Genomic DNA, 22,198 nt, shown 5'->3' with positions numbered 1-22,198 from the left:
TATATATATATAAATCCTTGTAATTTTTAAGAACAACTTTTTAATTGCAGGACAATGAAATCAAAGAGAAATTTCTAGAGATCAGAAGGAAAGCGAAGCGTGTGGTTTCTGCCACTGGATTCTCTCTGACAGACAGCGAAGATGACGCCACTCCCACAAAAAGAGCGAAAATGACAACTTCGGTTAAAGACAGGTCCGTAAAAATGATGACCAAAGACATCAAAATCGAATTTTCGGCAAAGTTGCAGGCAAATAAACATGCGTGGGCTTATGAAGACCCATGTGTCTTGCCTAGAAAAGTGAAACGTGTGTCGGATGAAATAATGGATGTGAACCAAATGTACTCGTCGCACCTTTTGGACGTTCCTAAGAGACGATATAAAATGCCTCAGAAACGCCACCGGTCGGGATCCGACATTCCGTCCGGAAGCGGAAATGATGTCACATCTTTGTTTCCTATTCCGTTCCCAAGGACTTTCCTGAAACATGGGAAAAAGTGCACTAACTGCTAACTAAATACGTGTCATACATCTACACAATCATGTATTCTTATATATTTATTTGTTTATCATTGTTGAAATATACCCATGTTTTGTTAAGTCTATTTTCCTAGTTGGTTTGTTATTGTTGGGGACTTTTAAACTATTAGATCCGCTCCTTGGTAAGTTTTAATTAATTTTGCCACATGTACCAGATGTGTTATCACGTACTAAGTGGTGTTACCGATTTATCTCCCACTTCAAAGGAAGAACTCATTCGAACTTCTTTGTTCCGCGGACGGATGATACACAAAGAGTGTACAGGTGAACTGAGGAAAGGTCATTCACACGAAATGGAACTCACTAATGATGATATTAAAATAATGAGGTCCTAGAGACCCAAGGGAGATAATACCTCGTGTTTTGGTGCACTGGTATCGTTTACACGAGTCGAGGTTAAAGGAAGGAAAAACAGCCGCCTGTTACATTTGATCTTCGACGGTTCACGGATACAAGTAATTAAAGTAGTCAGTTAAATGCAACCTTTTTTCGTTCATGGAACTTCATCATTCATAGAACCTTTTTGACAGTTACATATGGGTAAGAATTAATCAAATCCAGAGCCCCTTCATAGAGGACTGCGTTCATAGACTGCGGCTTTGTCATTATCCTATAAGCAGTATAAGACTGGGCTTTATTGTGCCAAAGTCCAAAAATCGATACCCCCCCACCCCCCCGTCCACAGGCGCTCCAATCAGAATCTTCTAATTTTATGCTTTTGACATCCTGTCTTCTTCAATGAATGACAAACAAGTTAGAGCGCAGTAAACCTCCATTAATACTTAAAATCTCCGGAGAGCATCAGGTTTTCCAAGGTGCAAATGAACATGTATCTATATAACGATCAGTCTGGTTAATGTCATGTGTGATTCGCAGAGATTTTTAAGTAACAGTTAAAGTTGAATCTGTATGATATCAGACAAATGTAAAATGCACCACAACACCTTGCCAAGAAAATATGTATATATGTACCCTCTTAAGTGGCGGAACGCACGACCCTGGGTTCCTTCGGTGCCATTATAAAGGTACCTTGAAGATGCTTCTATAGCCTCCTAAAAAATCAAAAGTAATTTACATATATAGGGGTAACGTTGAATATGTATTTAACACAGTTATACGTATAGTTCTTCAGTTATTAATTCAATTGAACATATTTAAAAAATTAAAGACTTTCTGATTAATAATTAAAAAAAATGAAAAAAATTATTCCATTAATAAAAATTAATTGACATTTAATAATTCAATAATGAAAGAACCACGTACATTATTAAAAATTAATTGACATTTAATAGTTCAATAATGAATTGAAAGAACCACGTACATTATTGAAAAAAACTGACAGAGGGAATGTGGAGTGTTTAGATAAACTCCGGCTAAGAAACCCTGCTGATTGATTTAACATAAAGATACACACTTCAAAGAAAGCCCGTCATTAAAAGTGTCTTGTAACTTACGATGACACATTGATCACTGGATATAAACATTTACACCGCAGACTTATCGGAAATCCGAAGCCATTCAATATACAATTATCTTTAAAGTAAGTAAAATTCTGAAATAGCGACCGAAAAATGATAAAACGAACCCGGCCTTACGAAGGAATTAACCCCATGTTGAAGGCCGGGCGATCTTAACAGCGGTGCTAGAGATAAAATATTTTAGAACCTGGTTTTAAAAGATTTTACTTCAAATTCCGTTGAAGGAAAACATAAAAAAAAAAATACATGCTCTTATCAGTTAGTGGAGTTGGATAAAGAGATTTATGAATGAGGGAAACTTACATGATGTTTTAGGAAGGGGCGAGTGATCCTTGGTGAGTATACTTTTAAATGAATGAGGTTTAAAACACCTTAAATTGAGACTCATTAACAACTTTTATATATGTATCTTGCATATATATATATATATATATATATATATATATATATATATATATATATATATATATATATATATATATATATATATATAATATAAATATAAATTACGGTCTCTTTACACCAATTTATTAAAATATTGTAAATATTGAAGTAAGATTGATTTTTCAAGTTTTAATCAGTGATTGTTGTTATTGCGTCAAGTGCCTATATTAGACACTTCCCGTTTTGAAGTGCTGTAGATATTAAATTCTTTGTTTGTCGATTGGCACGGTTCATCAATCACTTTCCAATTGTAAACACTTTTGTGTAGATTGCTAATGATAGATTACTTCTCTTTTAAAGTCAAATTGGATACCCGGATTTAGATTGACAAAACTAATTTCAAAATGTAAACACTCTTTAATGTAGAAATAAAGAACGTCTTTAAAATTGTCGGCTTTGGTGAGAATAATGTAGGAGGCAGAAACCAGCGGGAGATTGTTAAAGGCTGAGAATTATCTTATAAACATTTGATCTCTCTTCAGAGAGCTTTAGTTAACGGCTATGGTGCACACAGGCCAGGGTTAATTTGAAATTGTAACAGAAGGTTTGTAATTTTCACTGTGTATGTATCAGCCAGTTTTGTTTCTTGGATCTTTGGTTCAGGAAGTACGGGTAAACAGTTTTCTTTACCTCGAGATAAAACAAAATAAATGTGTTTTTCTTTCCATAATTATTTATCAAAGTTTATGGAAGTTCATTATAATTTTTTTGTTGTTTATTGCGCTGTTTTTCAAAAATATTGATGTTTAATAATTTCAAATCTCACAGCGAATTACACAATTAATCATTTTTTTAAGAAACAAAGGGTGTGGATTTGCGTATTTGATTTCGTCACAAGTAAATAAAATATATACCTATTTTAACTTCCAGAGTTTTAACTTTGGAGAGAGGAGAAATCAAAGAGGGCAAAACTGACAGTTTGAGACAAAAGGTTTGTTTCTTTTGTGACGTCTGATATAGAGTTTGGATCTTCTTGGTATACAAAAGGCACTCGGCAACTGCTTTTGAAATACTGCATATTGTGTGAGGGCGAACCGCAAACCCAGAAAAAAATAGGCAAGATCGAAATATTCAACTAGACGTTTGATTTTCTCCATGGATATTTTACGAATTAATTCAGTTCTGACATATTCATAAGGAATTACTTCAACATATATGGATTAAAAGTGTCGCTCAAACTTTATGGTAGATAAACTATTTTGTATATAGATAAAAAGAACTGGTGATTATATTTTACTTAAAAATTGTGAACTCTGCTAAATAAAAGAGGCAGATCTAAATGACAGTGCACGGCGTGGACGTCGTTGTGATGAACTACAGAGGAGCGGGGTCGAATGGGGCAAGGGGTCGAGGTCAATCAATTAATGACAACAGCGTCTGTAAGATCGTTGTCCTGGGATGCCCGGGGGTTGGGAAAACAGGTGAGATTAACACTCACAGTCATCAATTTACTTAAAAATTATAGAAGTTGTACAGTCAATGCAACTTATTTTATTTCCATATGTTTAACTGAAATATTAAGTCAAAGGCGCAGAGAGAGAGAGAGAGAGAGAGAGAGAGAGATTACTATTTATATGTACATTGTATTTCAACTTTTTTCAGCCTTGACGGTGCGCTATTTGACGAAACGTTTCATTGGGGAATATAGTCCAACGTTAGGTAAGTGTATTACCACATGTATAGGTGTATCATACTATAGACCATCTCTCATTAACAAGCTTTGATATGGGGGATCTGAAGAAAGATGAAAATTGATGTTATAAAGTGGCTATCATAAAATAGAAAGGGAGAGTAGTCACTGGGGATTTTATTCTTTGTGTTTTGTTTTTGCCTTATATTTATTGATTATGAGCTAACAAGAGATCTGTAATCATTATTATCCTGTTTTAATAATCCGAGACAAGATTTAAAATAGCATTTCCAATTATCAACACAATGAAATGCGGAAGTGCTCTACTGGAATTCAAACTCTTTAGAACATCTAAAATTAAACACAACACAGCAGTTTTTAATATCATAACTTCAGATGTCGCTAATTAACTGTTTCTTTTTGGAGAATATATATATGTTATAATATTTCTGGAATGTTCCCAAACAAAGCGCTCAAAATTAATAAAAGCTCTTAAGCTCCATGTAGAAGATTTTTTTTACTGACTATAATACATTGATTTGCCAATAAGCTGACGTCACGGCCTGTATTTTACGCTATCAGCTTTATTTAACCTTGGCCTCGATTCAGTTTTGCTGCAGTGATAAAATGTAAAAATCATTGACTATTAAAAAATAACGAATATTTTATCACAATGAAAACAAACAGTTTAATACATGTATCATAGCTTCTGTTGTATGTGACAAGACTCATTATTTGAATTTACTAATTTATATGTTAAATTTCAATGGTTTGGTGAGAAAAATGAAGTCTTAACAGATATAATTTTATATGGTTTTTATTTATATACTCTGTCTTAACTTATAATGCAGCTACAGTATCAATAAACAGCAAATTATTAATTTTAATATTGTCCCTCATCCTATACGGTCAATTCTCTCTCTCTCAATATCTGTACATTCGGTTCAGAACCTCTTTCTATCTCTCAATATTGAATATAATTACCTTTTTTTAAAATAATAATTAATACTTAGTATATGAACATGATGAATTATGCCAGTTAAATATTATTCCAAAAAGCATCAGCAGTTAATTTTAATTAATTTTGACCCCGATCTTTTTTAAGGATAAAGTTGTCTGATGAAGATGTTACTGTACTGATAAAACCAACAAAATCTGATAACATTTGACATACAGCTGCTAAAACTCACGAACATGCTTCCAGCCAATACAGATCGGAATTCCTCTGTAGTTATTGTTCTAAGCAGAGACGATCCGGACGATTTCCTCTGTACTTTACAAATTTTACAAGCTAATTAAACGGTGTATTTGTTCATTAATTGTGAACACATTAACAAGATTACCTCGGATTTAAGGAAGCTGGTTTTAACCCTCGTCTGATGGAATCTTCCCTGACGCCGAGTGATTAGGAATTAATCAAACCCAGGGGGCGATAAATTTAACAAACAGACAGTTAAAGTAAAACGAATAGCCGGAAAATTAGCTACTAAAGAAGATGTTATCGTACACTCTCTGAACTCTAGATAAATTACCCGAACTTGGCCATCCAGGACTCCGTTTTACAGAAGAACTTACGACTAAAACCAAAATTTAATTTTGAGAATAACTCTTTTCTCTATATTAATTTGAAAATTCAAGTAATTTTTAAAAATAATTTTGAAAAACATTTTCATGCAAGAAATTTTCAACAGCCATATTAATTTTGCAAGTCTTTAATCCAATGAAGTTTTTGGTCATGTAAAGAATGCTTTGAGTGACTGTCAACCAGTTAGAAACAAGGGTTTAGAATATATTTTAAAACCTGCAAAACTTCCACGGATGTGACGTCACAAATGTATCTCGATTACCTCGCAGTTATATATTCAATTCAATTTATTGATTCACCAAACATGTTGGCATACAACCATGTTACAAACAAAATGAAAAATACAGTGTGTTTTCAGATTACTAAAACATATACTAAAGTACATACATACATGCAAGTGTACAAATCAGTGAAGTCAACTACTTTTACAACTTGAAGTTATACATAATCATTATGCAAAGAGTATAAACAGTATAATATGGACAGAGATAAACTAATTAATGCATTAAATATATATTATTGTGCTCTATTTTTAGAACGCAATTCAAAACATTCATGTAAAAATTCGCACAGCCTTCTAGAATGAACTGCATTGTCAGGATTACAAAGTACTTTACAATGATTTTCCTTCAACATGTTATCATTTAAATTATAGATGTTCAAAGGGTAATACTTTTTTCGCAAATCTTTATATATAGGACAGTCATATATGAAATGTATTTCATTTTCTACAACATTTGTACAATAGTGACAAAAACGAGATTCTTTTGGGATACAAGGCTTTGAATATCTGCCAATTTCAATTTCTAAAGGGTGTGCAGAAATTCTCAGTTTTGTTAATTTAGAACGTACAGATTTATTAATTGGAAATTTCAAGTAGTCTTGTAATTCATAGTTCTTTCTAATTTGACTGTAAAATAATAATTTACCACATTTGGTATATAACTTACTACCGCTCTTTCGTGTTAAAGTCAAGAAAGCTCTAAATCTCGCTTCATGTGGCAGAGGACAGTTTTTTTTCTAATGTAATACATATGCAAGGGGGGTAGGCATATACATGAGGTCAATAAGAACAGGTATGTTTGGACAGTTTTTTTTTTTTTTGGGGGGGGGGCTAATTAATTACCTTCATATATCAATAGCTCAAAATATATGGCAAACATATAGCATGTAGTGTACCTAATATGTTGACGGTGCGACCGTTGGGGCGAGCGCATTGTTCGCTTCATTCATTAAGATCCGCCTCTTCAAACGGCATGAGACATTTGGAACGTCTAGACTGTGACGTCACATGACATCGTATGTTAGCTGCATTTCCATAAAGAAAGTTTAAAAAGTGCAATGATTTTAACAAAGAACGCTTAATCTACTATCTGTTTGCAATATCCATTAAATTAAGGTGAGTTTATTTTGTGTGAATTTTTAGTTGTTGTTACCGCGCTAACGAAGTTAGCAGCGAGAACAAGAAGCGATGCATTGTGGGTCCAGAATTATTGCGGAAAAAAATTCTATTGAATGAATGTGCAGTAGTCCGAATTTTCTCTTCGCCCAGGCGTTGTCGTTAGAGCTCGCAGTGACGAGCGGCGATTCTCGCCGCTCGGTGCGCTCGCTATTAAAGTGCATGTGTACCGAACATGCACTTTGTGGCCTCCCCAGACTTTGGCTTGTTGTCCCAAGATTTGGGCCTCATCCGCACTCATACAGCACATCCCAGTCCCGAACGAGGGGGAGGGGGTGAAACTCCTAGCATAGATCAATGCATTCCCTAATGAAAATTCACTAATTGATCTGGGCCCATTCACCTTCCCTCTGAGACCTTCTTCTCAGGCCTACTGCTTTCCAGCTGAATTTCTTCGGTAACTGCCAGTATGCCATAGTTTCGGATTTACAGCTCTTTATTTGCTAAGCATCATAGTGACACCTACATGTTGCACATCATTTTCTCAACAAGCACTCTGCTACACTGCACATATATCCCATAATTATTCTATTCATTTTTCTACATAAAATATCACATCAAAAAAGGGGAAATCAGTTGTTTCAAGAAATTTGACCGTGACTTAAGTACGAAACTACCACCTTTTGCGGGACATGACATATTGTTTAAGCTAGTTACAATGGAATGAATCGATCAGTAAGTATAATGCCAAAAGTACAAAGTATTGCTATAATAGTTGCACTTCAGATAGTCGGAATGTTTAGACTTTCAAAAGTAACAATTATCAGGAAAAAATGGTTGAGAGTCAGCTTACTGGAAACTATCAATATAAATGTAACAAAAGAACTTAACGTCTCCTAAATATTATCAGCTTGGAGCACCAAACGTTTAGCAAAATATTTCACCAGGACTTCTTTCCTATCTGTCTACATTGATCGACCTCGTAGTGCCGTATTCAACAGCACATCTGCTCCAAGGTTATTAACGTTACCTACCTCCACCACGAAAGAGTTCCGCGAAGTTTAGTGTATGAAGTATCCACATTATAAGAATTGTTTGTTTAAAAATCGAGGACTCTTGATGCATAGACAATTAATAGAAGAATTAGAACGGACATCCCCGCGCTAAATGCAAGAAAAGTTATCTTTTCGTATACCATGGCGCGAAAGATACTTTACACCAATCTCATGCGGAAGAGCGAAAACGCTAGTGCCCTAGGTATCGCTCTTGCTATCTCGTAAGATGAAGAAGCGAGGGTGATGTTTACGCCACATAAGTTTTAACTTTTGGGCAAGTGATCTACATATGAGTCATTGTATCCCATGATCTCACACACAACGTGACATCATGACCTACTTACTTCAAAAACAGATGAGGATATCAGTTGGTTTATAGCTCATAAAATTATGTCAGCAAGTTTCATCAATAATAGGTCCTAACACGAAAAGCTGATCATTATAGTTTTGAGTTCAGTGACCCCCATCCTTTGACGCCTTTTATCCATTTATCTAGATTTTCAGAAGTTTATCGTTTGAAACAATCGAAATTGATAGCAGTGGAAATGACGTCATGTTGGGCAAATGGTCGTACAAAAGTTGGTGCATTTCTCTCTCTCTCTCTCTCTCTTGATATAGGTTAGTCATGCTAGTTCTCAGTTTGTGTTAAAAGACCATTGCCATCTTGTATTTAAGATCTTTTTAATTTTACATTACAACTACTTCGCTCGCCAAAAATTATCTATTCCAATATTTGTTACTTTTTTATGTGATTGGGATAATTTATTTTCTAATCGAAATGTTCGTATACAGAATCTGATGGTCAATGTCCACTGTTAAGTAAGAAATCAACAATTTGAGATGCAAATCTTTCGCTGGAGATTTGAACCCCCCCCCCAACCCCTAAAAAAAAATATCAAACATGGCTGTTCGTATTTCAAATACTAGTCGGTGAAGTGCATTATTTTGGTGAATATCAGGTGATATATTTCCAGAACTATTCTGTATATTTCCATTGTATTTAGAGTTTATTGCTTAGATAAACAGACGCTATGATATTATGATACGGGAACTGGTAAATTCAAGAGATAGAGAGAGAGCCAATAAAGTTGTATATCTAAATACGTTGTAGCACATCGAGTGCCGTGATAAATTGTTAAGGCGAATAAAATGTTTGTTAACATGCAAGGTGATGGGGAGTTAAGGAACAATAAATATGGCCCCGTAGAGATTTTATGAAAATTAATCTTTTGAGTTTAATCTTTAGGGTTGGACCACAACTATCTTAAAGATTGTACAATAATGAAAATGCATATAAAATATATAATGTCTATAGGGATTTCAATATACAAGCATTTACTGTATAAAATAATGTTTGAGATATATTTCTTTTTCGCCATTCATAATGTACCTATTATACACAGTGCATGTATTAGCAATTGGGAGAGGTTTTAGTAATAAAATTTTTAATGGTAGAATTTTGAGGGGATTCTATCATAAATCTAGGTTCACGCACTACATGTGTAAATTCATGTTTAGGAAGATTAGATTCCTCTATGTGGAATTATTAGATGTTCCAGAAGAATGAAGATAAACGTTATTAAAAATTTAGCGAGAGAGAGAGAGAGAGTCTTCGAACTTGCTTGGGGTTTGCGTTTATTTTAAATATGCTGCGAAAATATTGTAAAATTCTTTACTTCTCTAAGTAAAATCGGACCTGGGGGGCTTTTGATGTAGACAAAAGCTAATTGACTGCCTTGAGGAATGTTTTTGTAAATAAATATATTTTTCAGCAAGTTTTGCACTTCAGAAAGAGTATTCACTTTTTTGTCTGTTTTGATGAATAAGATAATGCTCCGATATCAAATCTGTCAGTCGCCTCGCAACCTTCTCCTGATCAATGTACACACACATCAACAAGATAACGATAGGCTTGGATCTGAAGAAAAAACGGAATTTTGAATGAATAACGTGTTTATTTCATAAAATCAAAGGTGTAGGGTGTTTTTCTCTCGCTCACCCAGCAGTTAATATATCACATTTATCTTACAATGTTTTTATATTTATCAGATATTCATTAAACTGAACAAGTAACGGATCAGATATTGTTTGAGTGCAAATGAATTTTTTATGGCTATTTGAATTTCGCGTTTTCCATAAAATGTCATTCATAAAATTTTCAATGAAATTTGACCACTACTTAAAATTTAATGACACCCTAGTTCAAGCATAAATATCAATATTGAAAAACAAATGAAAGCCCCCCTCCCCCCCCCCTAAAAAACCCAGACTGCATATATAAACATTACGTAGAAAACATTTTTAATGCTTCTTCATCTGCGCATTGTACGTACGCATACAAATCTTTTTCCAGACTTTAATTTCTGTGTGCACAATATTTTTCCTTTTTGTCTGAGATTTCATAACGAGAATTCAAATATCTACTCTCTCTGTCAAACTGCCTTGATAAAAAACAGCCTTGAAATCTTTGGAATAGTTTTATTCGTTTCTTTAACCAGGTAAACTCAATCACTCAGCCAGGGAATATTAATTTTTGACTGAAATAAGCAGTTTTTACATAGACAAGATTGAATGCAAAGTGACAAGCAAGAATTCTGAATTTTTATTGTGTAGACCATGCAGGAAAAATAAATCTTATAATGACAATATGATAATGTTTTAGATAAATAATGATAATGTTTTAGATAAATAAAATATAATGCATAAATTTACTTGTTAAATTTCAAATTCAAATTTCAAATTGAGTCTATAATTCATCGTTTCCCATTCATTTAACTTTATCATAAAGTGTTCAGAATGCCAAAATTATCCCAAACTGCATCAGCAGCTTATTGCATCGAAATATTTTACACAGTTTCATGTGGGCAAACAAAAAAAAGTTTTTAAGCAATCAATTTACATTTCATTCTTATAAAAAAAGAGTTCATGATTTCGTTGGGATGCAAATTCGTGGGTAAGGTGCCCTACAAAATCCACGGACATTGTTCCTCTTGTAAAGTGATGTATAGTACTACGTGCAAGTTTGAAAATACCTCATATTTAAAGAAGTTTAAATTCAAGAAAAATGTGTAGACATTTCTTTTTTGAACTGAACGATTTATATACTTTCTAGGTCGACTCACTGGCGTATGCGTTTTTTTACTGAATGTCAGTTCTGATTTTCAAAGAGATCGATCTAATTAAGGTTAGCAGGAAAACCGGAAGGCGCTCTAAAAGAGATCGAACTAATTAGAATTTAGCAATATAACCGGAAGCTCTACTATCGATCGTTTAAATACAAAGTGCATGACGTGGGAGGAAAAGTCGCCTCATAAACTTGAATTTTTGACGCTTTCTTATCATTTTTTTAGAAGGGCAATTTGGAAGCAATCGTAACATCTTTAAACCCTAAAATCTTATCTAAAGGAAACACGCTAGAATGACCCTGTGTGCTGGATTACATATTGATCTAAATTTTTAGATTAGAAAAAATTCAAAGAAATATTTTATGTACTTTACTCTGAATGGAATTTAAATTCTTCAAAACCTGCACTTTTAATAATTTCTAGAATGCTCTGACGTGCAATATATGTTTTACAGAGAGTATTTACAAGTTGCAGACGACAGTTGACGACGATGACGTCAGACTGGAGATCCTGGACACAGCAGGGCAGGTAAAATCATGTCAGCCTTCATTCAAGAGAAAATTCTGTTTGGTGTTAAAAAAAAGTCAAAATACAAAAAAAAAAAAAAAAAAAAAATTAGAGGGACACCTCAGACCTGAACAAGCCTTCGGCTCATTCCAATAAACTCAAAAATGTAATTTACACCAAATGGTTCATTTCATATATTTGCCCAAACGTTTGAATGTGCTAAATTTTATTATATAAAATTAACTTGCCAGTTAAGGAGCAGTAAGACAATGCTATCGATTCAGTACTGTATCATTCCGAAAGTATTTTTGAAAATTCCGGATGGGGATTAGGGGTGTCATATTCTTTGCCCAAGTTTGCACGTGTGACCACAAAAGTGGGGCTTCATTGAAACACCCTATATCCCAGAATAATTTTAATTCCTCATTTATAGTACATGTTGAATTCTATTTTCAGGATCAGGAATATTGGAAAGATGGCTACGCACTGTGGGCCGATTGTTTTGTCTTTGTGTATTCCATTACGGACAGAAGCAGCTTCGAGGAAATAATCAAACTAAAGCGACAAGTGGAAACTATCCGAAGATCCACGAACATTTCCGGAATCCTTGTCGGAAACAAACTAGACCTACTTCACGATCGACAGGTTCCCGCCTCGGACGGAACGGAACTTGCCGATGAGATCGGCTGTAAGTTTTACGAAGTTTCGGCCGCGGACTGGACACAAGTGTCTGATATAGACGTCATGTTTCAGGACTTGTTTCGGGAATACCGGCGAGCTAAAATGGCCCGTGAGGGGCGGCAGAGAAAAACAAGTTCATCTGTGAAGTTCAAGCAAGCCATACAAAAGGTCATATCCGGAAAAGCGCCTGTAAAGAAAACGCTGAGTGCATGATTCAGTGGAGTGGATCTAGGTTTTAATCAATAATTCATCATTCTTGTATATATATTTTTTACGATTGAAAAGCTTAAATATTATTTTACTTCAATTAAAGCCATATTAGTGACCTACCCTTTGATGAAAGAAAATCAACTTCATCAAAATCTGAAAATGCAATGACTTTCAATTTCATACTTAATACTGTACATGTAATACTAGTAAACGATATTCTAAAGGGGTTTGATCCGTCATCAATTTTTTCTTTCTAATATGTTTTTGAAATTTTGAATTCAAGAGAGTGTTGAAGCCATTAATTAAAACTTTTAGGTATATCAATCAATATTCTTGTTAGTAAAGAAAGACCAATAATTGTACACTTTTTGATCAACAACATTATGATTAAGTGTGACGTTACGCTAGAAAATAATATTTATTGTATGTAACGATTGTTTGAATGAAAATGTAGTTTCTAATGATGGTCTGTGATATATGATTTATGTATGAGGATATAAAACAATCATTATATTGTTAATCTGCCTTGTTTTATATATATATATATATATATATATATATATTGTGTAATTACAATTTTTTATCGATATGATATAAAACCTGCCAAAAAAGAAAGGGAGACAACAAAGCTATGGATCTATCTTTCTGGTCCAAATACTGACATTTCCGATCCTTCTGTTATATTATCGTATATAGTATTGTATAGTATAGTATTTTTATTTCTTCTCACAAACAAAACCTTGAAAGTAATTTGATGGAGGAAATAATTTTAACAAAAATAAATGTGGAATGAAACAAGAGGCCCATGGGCCACAGCGCTCACCTGAGCACATTGGCTGGGGAAAAGCAGAAATCAGTTTAGTATTGAAAAGATTGAGTATACATGTATATTATTAAGCGATCGCAAATACCCCCCCCCCCCAACCCAGGGGTAAGGGGGGGGGGGTATCATAATGATTTGTTCATACTTGAATCTACACTAACTGAGGATGCTTCCACATTTCACATTTCTTTGACTAATCATAGCTTAAGAAGATTTTTTTTCTATATGTTTGATCTCTATTTGTGGCCTTGCCCTACCCCCGGGGAACATGATTTGAATAAACTTGAATCTACATCATCTGAGGATGCTTCTGACTTTATATCAATGACTTGTCATAGATTTGCTGTTCTTGGGAAGATGTTTGAAAATATTGCCTATATATTCCAATGTTAAATTTTGATTGCCCATAATGTTGGCCCACCCTACTCCGGCGGGGTCCTGATTTGAAAAATTTGAATCAACATTACCTGAGGACGCTTCCATATAAATATAACTAATCATGCCTTTGCTGTTCCTGAGATGTTTTCCTCAAATAAATTCCTATGTAAAAATGTGATTGCCCCTTATGGCCCCTCCCCACACCTGGGGGTCATGATTTGCACAAATTTGAATCTACACAACCTGAGAATGCTTCCGTATAAATATGACAAATCATGGCATTGCTGCTCTTGAGAAAAAGATTTTGAATGATTTATACAATGTATTCCCATGTAAAACTTTGACCACCTATTGTTTCCCCTCCCCACCTCTTTGGGTCATGATTTGAACAAACTTGAATTTAAATACCTGAGGATGTTTCCAAATAAATATGACTAATCACGACTTTGCTGTTCTTGAGAAGAAGATATCTAAAGATTTTTCCTATGTATACCTGTAAAACTTTGATTGTGACCCCTCCCTACCCCTGGGGGTCATGATTTCAAGAAACTTGAATCTACACTACTGAGGATGTTTCCATATAAATATGACAAAGCAGAGCTTTGCTGTTCTTGAGAAGATCTTTCCTTTATAATCCTATGTAAAACATTCTTCGCCAATTTTGACCCCACCCTAGCCCCGGGTTCATGTTTTGAGCAAACTTGAATCTACACTATGTCAGGAAGCTTTCACATAAGCTTAATCTTTTCTGGCCCAGTGTTCTTGAGAAGAAGATTTCTAAATGACTTCACAAAATTTTTACATTTTATTATTTATCTCCAATTGGAAGAAGGTGTGGCCCTTCATTTGAAAAAAAAAATTGAATCCCCTTTACCGAAGGATACTCTGTGCCAAGTTTGGTTGAAATTGGTCCAGTGGTTCTTCAGGAGAAAAAGAAACTGTAAAAAGTTTACGACAACGACGCCAGACAACGGACAAATTTTGATCAGAAAAGCTCACTTGAGCCTTCAGCTCAGGTGAGCTAAAAGGGGGGTGCTCACGGTAATTATAATCAAATCACCCCCCCCCCTTTCCCATCTGCAGACCTGTAGCGTTATGGTTTTATATTTTAGTCTTTGATCATAACAGCTTTATGGTCGAAGACTAAATATATAAAGCCATAACGCTACAGTTCTGCACCTCCCCCCCTTTAAATTTGAAAAAAGGACTGAATAATTGAATTCAGTTCAATTTCATACCTTGTATGATAATCATGTTTATTTCAGCATCTTTAAAAATTTTATTAGAAAAGAGCGTTCATACATAGTTTTCCACAATTTTGCAATTCAGCAAATAAATGCACACAAATCATCTCAGCATTGGTCCCTTATATCAAAGAATCAAACATTTCATTTTGACTGAAAATATTATAACAATAAGAGGACTAGCTTACCTTAAAATTATATTTTAAATAATTATTTTTAAAATACAAATAACTGTAATTTTATCACAGCAGTTGTATAAGAGAAAATGATTTATTTCCAATAAGGAATAATAACAGAAGGTGATATAACATGTTCCCTACACGTGTGCGATAATTAACACCGGGTAGAACGCTACACTTGTGGGATAATTAACACCGGGTAGAACGCTACATGTGTGGGATAATTAACACCGGGTAGAACGCTACACTTGTGGGATATATAACACCAGGTAGAACGCTTCGTAATGTACATGCAATATGGCAACGTGGATAAATATGAAATAATTCATTTAGCTCATTTCTGAAAGAATTTTTTAATAAAATATACAGTTTCATGTATATTCCAAAAAATGCGGAAACATGTTTGAACCATGTCACTTATAAAAAAAATTCCGAGTCCGTCTTAGGTTAATCAGACCTGTCATAGGAAAGATAACTCTGGCTGGATTTAATGACATTGCCAAGTCTGTCAAAGTTTCGGGCTGGGAATGCTGAAATTGGTTAGATATCAATTATAACGGAATCAATCGGTATCCGTCACATTCAATTTCGCTGCCTTGTTTTCACTAGGAATGATTTCTCTTCATTGTAACAAGTCAACAACAAATTCTTAAAATACCAAAAATAGATGTACCGGTAGATATAAATAAATTTTTGCTTTGTAAGAATGTTGCATATCAAGAGTACTTATGGCTAATAATTATTCTCTTCATAAATTTTGATTTTAAAACCAATAGTCGGTAACCAGGATTCGGAGGGAAAAACAAGGAATCTGATCAGCGACTACGGAGTTTCATAAAAGCTACTCGGCTCCCTGGTCATTCTCTTCATCAGACACCTCTGGTATATTGTCGACACTGGGACGGTACTCCGACAGGACCGAGGACGCCTCGTCGTCATCCAAAACCAGACTATCGACTGTCGATCCGGAACTCCGGTGGGGCAGGCTAGGAACAATCACGCGCTTCTTACCGCTGGACTGACGGGACTCCGGGTGGACGCACGTGCTGGGACTGTGACCTAAAGAAAACATAGTTCACACTGTAAGTGCACGTACTGGCATAAATTTTCGCCGAGGCGACAAAACATGTGGATAATAACGGAATATATTGTTGCCAGAAAATAGGTACTATGCATGTATTTCTTAATTGATCAGCAAACGGAGTAGTGCCTTATCTAAATGCTCATCCTTAAAAATGTAATGCTATATGATCATTTCACATTAAAATAGGATATTGTAATGGAAAACCAGAATCGTAACTGTCTCTGGACTTCACCTATACTATTTACGGCATACTTTATGGTCAGTGATATAACATATACATATACTAAATTATTAAAGATATTAAATTTACAAAGTAAATAATTAGATCTTTAAGGAAAAATCTGAGAGATTAATTTGAAGCAATGTCTTCCTGTACGGACTCCTTCTATTGAAGATTCCTAGTGATGTTCGGAATACTCACTCTCTTCTTGTGCAGGTATGTCATTTCTCTCATATAGAACAGCTCCATGGCCTTAAACATTAAAGAAATTAAATTAGCATTATTTTCATAATTCATTGGCTGATTGATCTCAAAAATATACGACAAAATTAAATCATTTCAATAATTAGTCCCTTACCAACTCTGTAATGCCCTTGTCCATTATACTCGGCATAAGGATTAGCGTACCCGTAACCTCTTGGACTCCTTCCACCCCTACCTCTATATCCTGTGTTTTGATACTCGGCACCTCTTGGTTCGTGCCCTGTCTGACGATGGGTACAGTCCGGCGCGCTACAGCTATGGCGACTCTGTGACTTCCGCCCTTTCCTTGCTTCCGGTGGTCGTACGGTGGTAGCCAGAGCCATAGAATTGCACTTGTAGCACTTGCTGGTTGTGACATTTTTCTGACCATACCCACTTGAAATTACAAAAAAAAGTTTTTGGATGATCTGATTAAGTTACAATATAATTTGACACATTTTTTGGCACTCGTATAATATATACTTTCATAAAAGTCGACATCTAAGTAAATCTTTAGATTGCTAGTGTTGAATTCCTCTGAATTAAAAAAATCGGGAGGGGTATATTTTACCTGAATTCGTTCCCACAAGAACAGGTGAAGCCAGCCCATCCATATTCCTCGTCTTCTGGTACTGGGTCAAACTTTCGCAGACATTTGTTACACTTAGAGACCTGACATTATGGAAAGGTAATGTTAATTTTTTTACCTGCTGAAAAGTAATTTTGTGTCAGGAAATGTGACAGGTTACGTAATTCATTATTTATTTGAAGTGTAAGATGAACTGACGAATCTTAGAACAGTATCCCATTTAGTTCTTACAGAATCTTTCGCGAAACTGCAACATGCATGCATTATACTTCTCCATGAACTGATGACCTTTCATTAGGTATATATATTTCAATTATTTGATATTAAGTATTTGATGTTTACTGGTTAACTTAACCCCCTAAATAACGGACGTTTTGACTTTTCAGTAAGCTTATTTATCAGTGAGGAAAGGACGCATTCGTTATAACAAAAGATTTGACCTATAGGAGAGAACAATTTTCCGGGAAAAGTCACATTTAAAAATCAATGTTCTTTAGTTGTTTTCTATCGTATATTTGTCTAAATTTTTCAAATTTGCATTTTGAACCTAAATTTATTTATTTGCAACTTTGAAATTAACCTCCAAAGTTGATCAAAACAGTATTTTGTCCGTTAAAGCACTAATTTTTGCGTGAATTTTGGCATAGAAGTCCTTCAGGGCAGGCCTGTCCCTAAATTAAATTATGAAATTTTGATAGATTTTGATCTAAGGAATAATTTAAAACAAGATTTTTTTAGGAGCACCCCTGCCCTAGGGTCGAAATTCGTAAAAAAAAAAACTACAAAAAATGCGAAAACATATTTCTATCATACTGGTTTATATCTATGACGTATGTCTTCATAGACAGTATAGCTCAGAAAGATAGACCGCAGACTCTCAACAAGCAAGAACATTTTTAGTGTCCTGGTTCGAATCCACCTGTTGGCATACCTTTATTTTTTCAAATTTTCACCTGTAAAAACACGAATTTATTTTTTTTTTATACAGGCTTTTCCATTTTTCTTCTATTTTCTTCATTAAATGAATGAATGCTGTTGATATAAGACATCTATGGAAATGCAGATCATAAAATCTCTTTAACTGAACGCAATCAACCGGAACTATACCTCACTTTGTTCGAGGACACGAATCATTCACTTTGTGTTACTCGATACTGCAGGTGTCACGAAAAAAATCATGCCGAGCAAAAATTGCTGCGTTTGTCTTTCAAGAAAATCTCTGGGTAATAGTACTGTTGTGCCAGTGGGAGAGATACTGCGCTATGCAGATACATGTAAGATGCAGTTCATTCCTCGGGAAAATTGTGTGCATTGGCGACATGTTATGCCAAATATGCGGGAGGGAGGTTTACAGATAAGAAAAGAATGTGGTAAGGTCAGTTAAGGTTTTATGTCCCGTTGCCATTACCCAGGCATCAAGTAAGGACACAGGGTTCGACACTAACTTTTTAAGGATTAAGTCCGGCCGGACTAGTGCTTCTTTACTTTTACTAGTCCGCACGCGATTTTATGAGTCCGTCAAAAAAGAAAAAGAAACATCAATGTTTTTAAACATTAATTTAAATTGACAATTAATAGACGTTTTATACTTTTTTTTGAAAAAAAACAAAGCATTTACGTGAAATACATTATTCCACAGATTCGTTGAAATCTCGCAATCAGCAAGTACGATCGTATTCCCGATCTCGTTTTTTTTAGTCTTTACATTACATCCAAAACGTACAACATCTTTCTTTAAAGTGTCATACTAAATCATGATCGCTAAAAACATTTTACTTCATATCGATCATGACTCAGAACTGCGTAACTACCCGCCAAAAGCTAAAAATCTAAAAATACACGGAGATTTTCCAGTAAACGTTGTCGAGAATGGGACATCGGTAATTTATTCATATTGTTTTCCAGAAATTTTTATTGGTCCGCTCGGACTAATTAGCCACAGATTTTACTAGTCTGAATGAAAATGTATTAGTCTGAGACTAACGGACTAACGTTAGTGTCGAACCCTGAAGGACCCTCATACAAAGGATGTATCTGTAAATACCGAGGTAAGATCATATGAACACACAGTTGACTACAACTAAAGCGATACATGAGAAACAAGAAACTACACACATGTGGCCTAAAGTCAGCAACCGGAACGGATATCGATAAGCTTTTTCTACAGACTGAAACCAATATCGGCCCTATAGGTCAACACATATATACACCTAGAAGTGATCCTTTGACTTATGAGTGATATTCATCCTGTGACTAGACAATTACTCGAAACCTTGCAAGTTAGGCAGTAATATATACCTCTACTAGTTAATCCCTAGTGATGAAAGATTACCGGTTATCTATACGATTAATTGTCGGTTAACTGGTCCTTTACTGGTTAAACCTTACATTAAATGATAGATGTTTACAGGTCATCTAGACGATTGCCGGTTAACTGGTCCTTTACTTGTTAATTTATACATGTTGGTTACCTTTAGTTAAGCAACTCTAAGGTAAAGAAGTTGTTCCCTATAAACCATCAATTTAGCCGATAACTCAGTCTTACTGGTTTACGCTTCGGAACCCTCTTCCACCACACGTTGTCACAAGCTTCACACGCGAACTGTCGCTTCTTGCTGGGAATTTTATCCTTCTCTGCGTTCAGGCGGAGTAACTCGCTTTTTTGAAGACCAACAATGTCATTCTGAAATAGTTCAAAGCAGGGAATTTTTCAAACTAACGTATAAACAAGTAAAAGTATTTCTATCAATTAATTTTGATTATCATTTACCTATTAAAAATCTTCTTTTTTCACCAAACTTTTTCAATAAAAGTGCTTAGAAAACAGGAGTACTATAACAGCATTATTTACAAAACAAAGAAAAAAATAGTTTAAAAAAATAATTTATAAGTATTTGGTACCTCTGATTTTCCGGTGATTAACTGGGTAACTATTGCAGGCTCATCTGAAAAAAAGAAAAAAAGAAGAAATAATAGCAGCAGATGATTAAAAAAAATGAAGAAAATAGGAATACACAAATTTTATGAAAACTTTATACTGTCTAAAACGCACTCACTGCTGAAAATAAAATCTACTGTTTCCGGTTGGTTCCAGTTATGGTTGTCAAGGAGACGTCTAACTTCCTCTCTGTTAAATCGTCCGTGAAACAACTCACGGACCCGTGTAATCTGAATTATGTTTAAAAAAAAAAAAAGGCTATATCTGTATGGAAAAAAAATGCCCTTTTACAACAGGACAATTCGTTGAACACGGTCACAAAATAAATAGATGACAGCCACTATTGATTTTTTTTCCTTATTCATTTTTGTTTCATTATTTTCTATTTGGGACATACATCAGGGAAGAAAATAAGGAAGCTTGTTTGTAAGTAAAAAAATTCAACATGTTCAAGTGAATATAGAATCAAGAAATGAAGCGGATATGCTCCAATCTCTTTAAAAAGGTCTTGACAATTCATACAAGTATACGTACCATCTCTAATTTATCATCGTCCCCCATGATTAAACATGTATGCCACTAGCTATTAAACGAAAAACATCGATGTTCCATTTCTAAAAAAAAAAAGCTGTTCCTTGAAAAAAAGCTACTTTCATTTTCGATATACGGATTGGAAGAAAGACAACTGTCATATTTATTTTTGTAAATAACATATAATTGCGGCGTGGATCAAACAAAAAAAAAACATTTCCTAATTCCTATGTCCTTCTTGTCTTTAATTGGTGATTACTCAATTATTGCCTTACAATGAATGTTTGAATAAATTAAATCTAAAGCGTAATAAATAAAAATTTAATGCATTTCAACAAAGATTCTTACTGAATTTCTCTTAAAGGTGCTTGGACACAGATTTGAAGTTAACATTTTCTCAAATTTTCTGCATAATTTCATGACTTATTTGTTGCTATAGCATTTCATACTAAAATATAATAAAAATCTTATTTCATCTCGAAGTTATTGAAACTTCAAATTTATGGACGCGTTTGATTGACACATCCTTGCACTTTCACAAATTTTAATTCTATTCTTAATACTTAAAAAAGTGGCAATTTTGTTGTGTATTAATGAAAAATATTAAAACTATAATCCAGAAAAATTCAGAGTAGAAATGTTCGAAAGCAAAATCCACTCACAGTATTGTCAGTCCGTGCTCAGTGGTGTGTGCAGACTTTAACAATTGAACACACCCGGTGAATCGTAAAGATTAACAATAACAGAGCTCGTGCCCTGTTTACAAAAACAGTTTATGTTTCACGGGTGTATTCAATTTGTTAAACTCTGTACACAACACTGAGCACGGGCTTTCGATATTAGTGAGGGGGTTTGCTTTCGCACATTTCTACTCTGAATTTTCTGGATTATAGATGTAATGTTTTTCATTAATACACAAAAAATAGCTTCTTTTCTTAAATATTAAGGATAAAGAGAAAATTTGTGAAAATGCAAGGATGTGTTAATCAAACGCGTCCAGGAATTCGTAGTTCCAATAATTTCCAGATAAAATAAGTTTTTAATTATATTTTCGTGTGAAATGCTATTGCAATATATAAATCGTGATATTATACAGAAAATTTGATAAAATATTAACTTCAAATCTGTGTCTAAGCACCTTTAAAAAACTTTAACTTTTTATCTTAGTTAATATTACATACCTGTAATTAAATAGAACGTAGATCGAGGTCACCTCAGTTAGATTCTAGATAACTCTAACAAGGTAGATCGGTGTCAATCATATAAATTTATCTGTTATGTAATCTTAATTTTAATTTATCTACATTATCATAGTA

The 22,198-nt window shown here is 34.3% G+C and overlaps 3 protein-coding genes across 3 annotated transcripts in view; 2 read left to right on the top strand and 1 right to left on the bottom strand.

Moving 5' to 3' along the window:
• Positions 1 to 514, top strand: part of LOC133180841 (uncharacterized) — a 1,539-nt gene extending 1,025 nt beyond the window's left edge. Inside the window, exon 2 of the mRNA XM_061315294.1 lies at positions 51 to 514. Within this exon, the coding sequence (XP_061171278.1) occupies positions 51 to 512 (462 nt within the window). The 3' untranslated portion in view covers positions 513 to 514. The remainder of the gene's footprint in view (positions 1 to 50) is intronic.
• Positions 515 to 3,356: 2,842 nt separating this feature from the next.
• LOC133180840 (ras-related and estrogen-regulated growth inhibitor-like) lies at positions 3,357 to 13,168 on the top strand. The gene is made up of 4 exons (XM_061315293.1): positions 3,357 to 3,882; positions 4,064 to 4,120; positions 11,710 to 11,783; positions 12,219 to 13,168. Exons 1-4 carry the CDS (start codon positions 3,741 to 3,743, stop codon positions 12,654 to 12,656), a joined length of 711 nt encoding a protein of 236 aa, XP_061171277.1. The 5' UTR covers positions 3,357 to 3,740; the 3' UTR covers positions 12,657 to 13,168.
• Positions 13,169 to 15,074: 1,906 nt separating this feature from the next.
• LOC133180839 (shiftless antiviral inhibitor of ribosomal frameshifting protein-like) lies at positions 15,075 to 20,989 on the bottom strand. Its single transcript, XM_061315292.1, has 8 exons — positions 20,886 to 20,989; positions 20,470 to 20,581; positions 20,315 to 20,358; positions 19,959 to 20,096; positions 17,396 to 17,496; positions 16,940 to 17,220; positions 16,783 to 16,833; positions 15,075 to 16,336 (listed from the first exon to the last, which is right to left on the bottom strand). The coding sequence occupies exons 1-8, from the start codon at positions 20,910 to 20,912 to the stop codon at positions 16,119 to 16,121; spliced, it is 972 nt and encodes a 323-aa protein (XP_061171276.1). The 5' UTR covers positions 20,913 to 20,989; the 3' UTR covers positions 15,075 to 16,118.
• Positions 20,990 to 22,198: the final 1,209 nt, after the last annotated feature.

Source organism: Saccostrea echinata, unplaced genomic scaffold, assembly GCF_033153115.1.
Source record: "Saccostrea echinata isolate AGI-Se365-2 ecotype Australia unplaced genomic scaffold, CSIRO_AGI_Sech_v1 ptg000007l, whole genome shotgun sequence".
Lineage (NCBI taxonomy): Eukaryota > Metazoa > Mollusca > Bivalvia > Ostreida > Ostreidae > Saccostrea > Saccostrea echinata.
Note: the sequence above shows the minus strand (reverse complement) of the source record. Positions and strands in the feature narration are given on the sequence as shown.

What these genes read in the sequence shown, in the direction of transcription:
- LOC133180839 (XM_061315292.1), bottom strand. Translation starts at nt 20,912, where the DNA reads ATGGGGGACGATGATAAATTAGAGATG. An exon ending in TCTTGTGGGAACGAATTCAG is followed by an intron (nt 17,221 to 17,395) that starts GTAAAATATACC and finishes TGTAATTTCAAG; the next exon opens with TGGGTATGGTCAGAAAAATG. An exon ending in CATACCTGCACAAGAAGAGA is followed by an intron (nt 16,337 to 16,782) that starts GTGAGTATTCCG and finishes TGTTTTCTTTAG; the next exon opens with GTCACAGTCCCAGCACGTGC.
- LOC133180840 (XM_061315293.1), top strand. Translation starts at nt 3,741, where the DNA reads ATGACAGTGCACGGCGTGGACGTCGTTGTGATGAACTACAGAGGAGCG. An exon ending in CCCGGGGGTTGGGAAAACAG is followed by an intron (nt 3,883 to 4,063) that starts GTGAGATTAACA and finishes AACTTTTTTCAG; the next exon opens with CCTTGACGGTGCGCTATTTG. An exon ending in TCCTGGACACAGCAGGGCAG is followed by an intron (nt 11,784 to 12,218) that starts GTAAAATCATGT and finishes TTCTATTTTCAG; the next exon opens with GATCAGGAATATTGGAAAGA.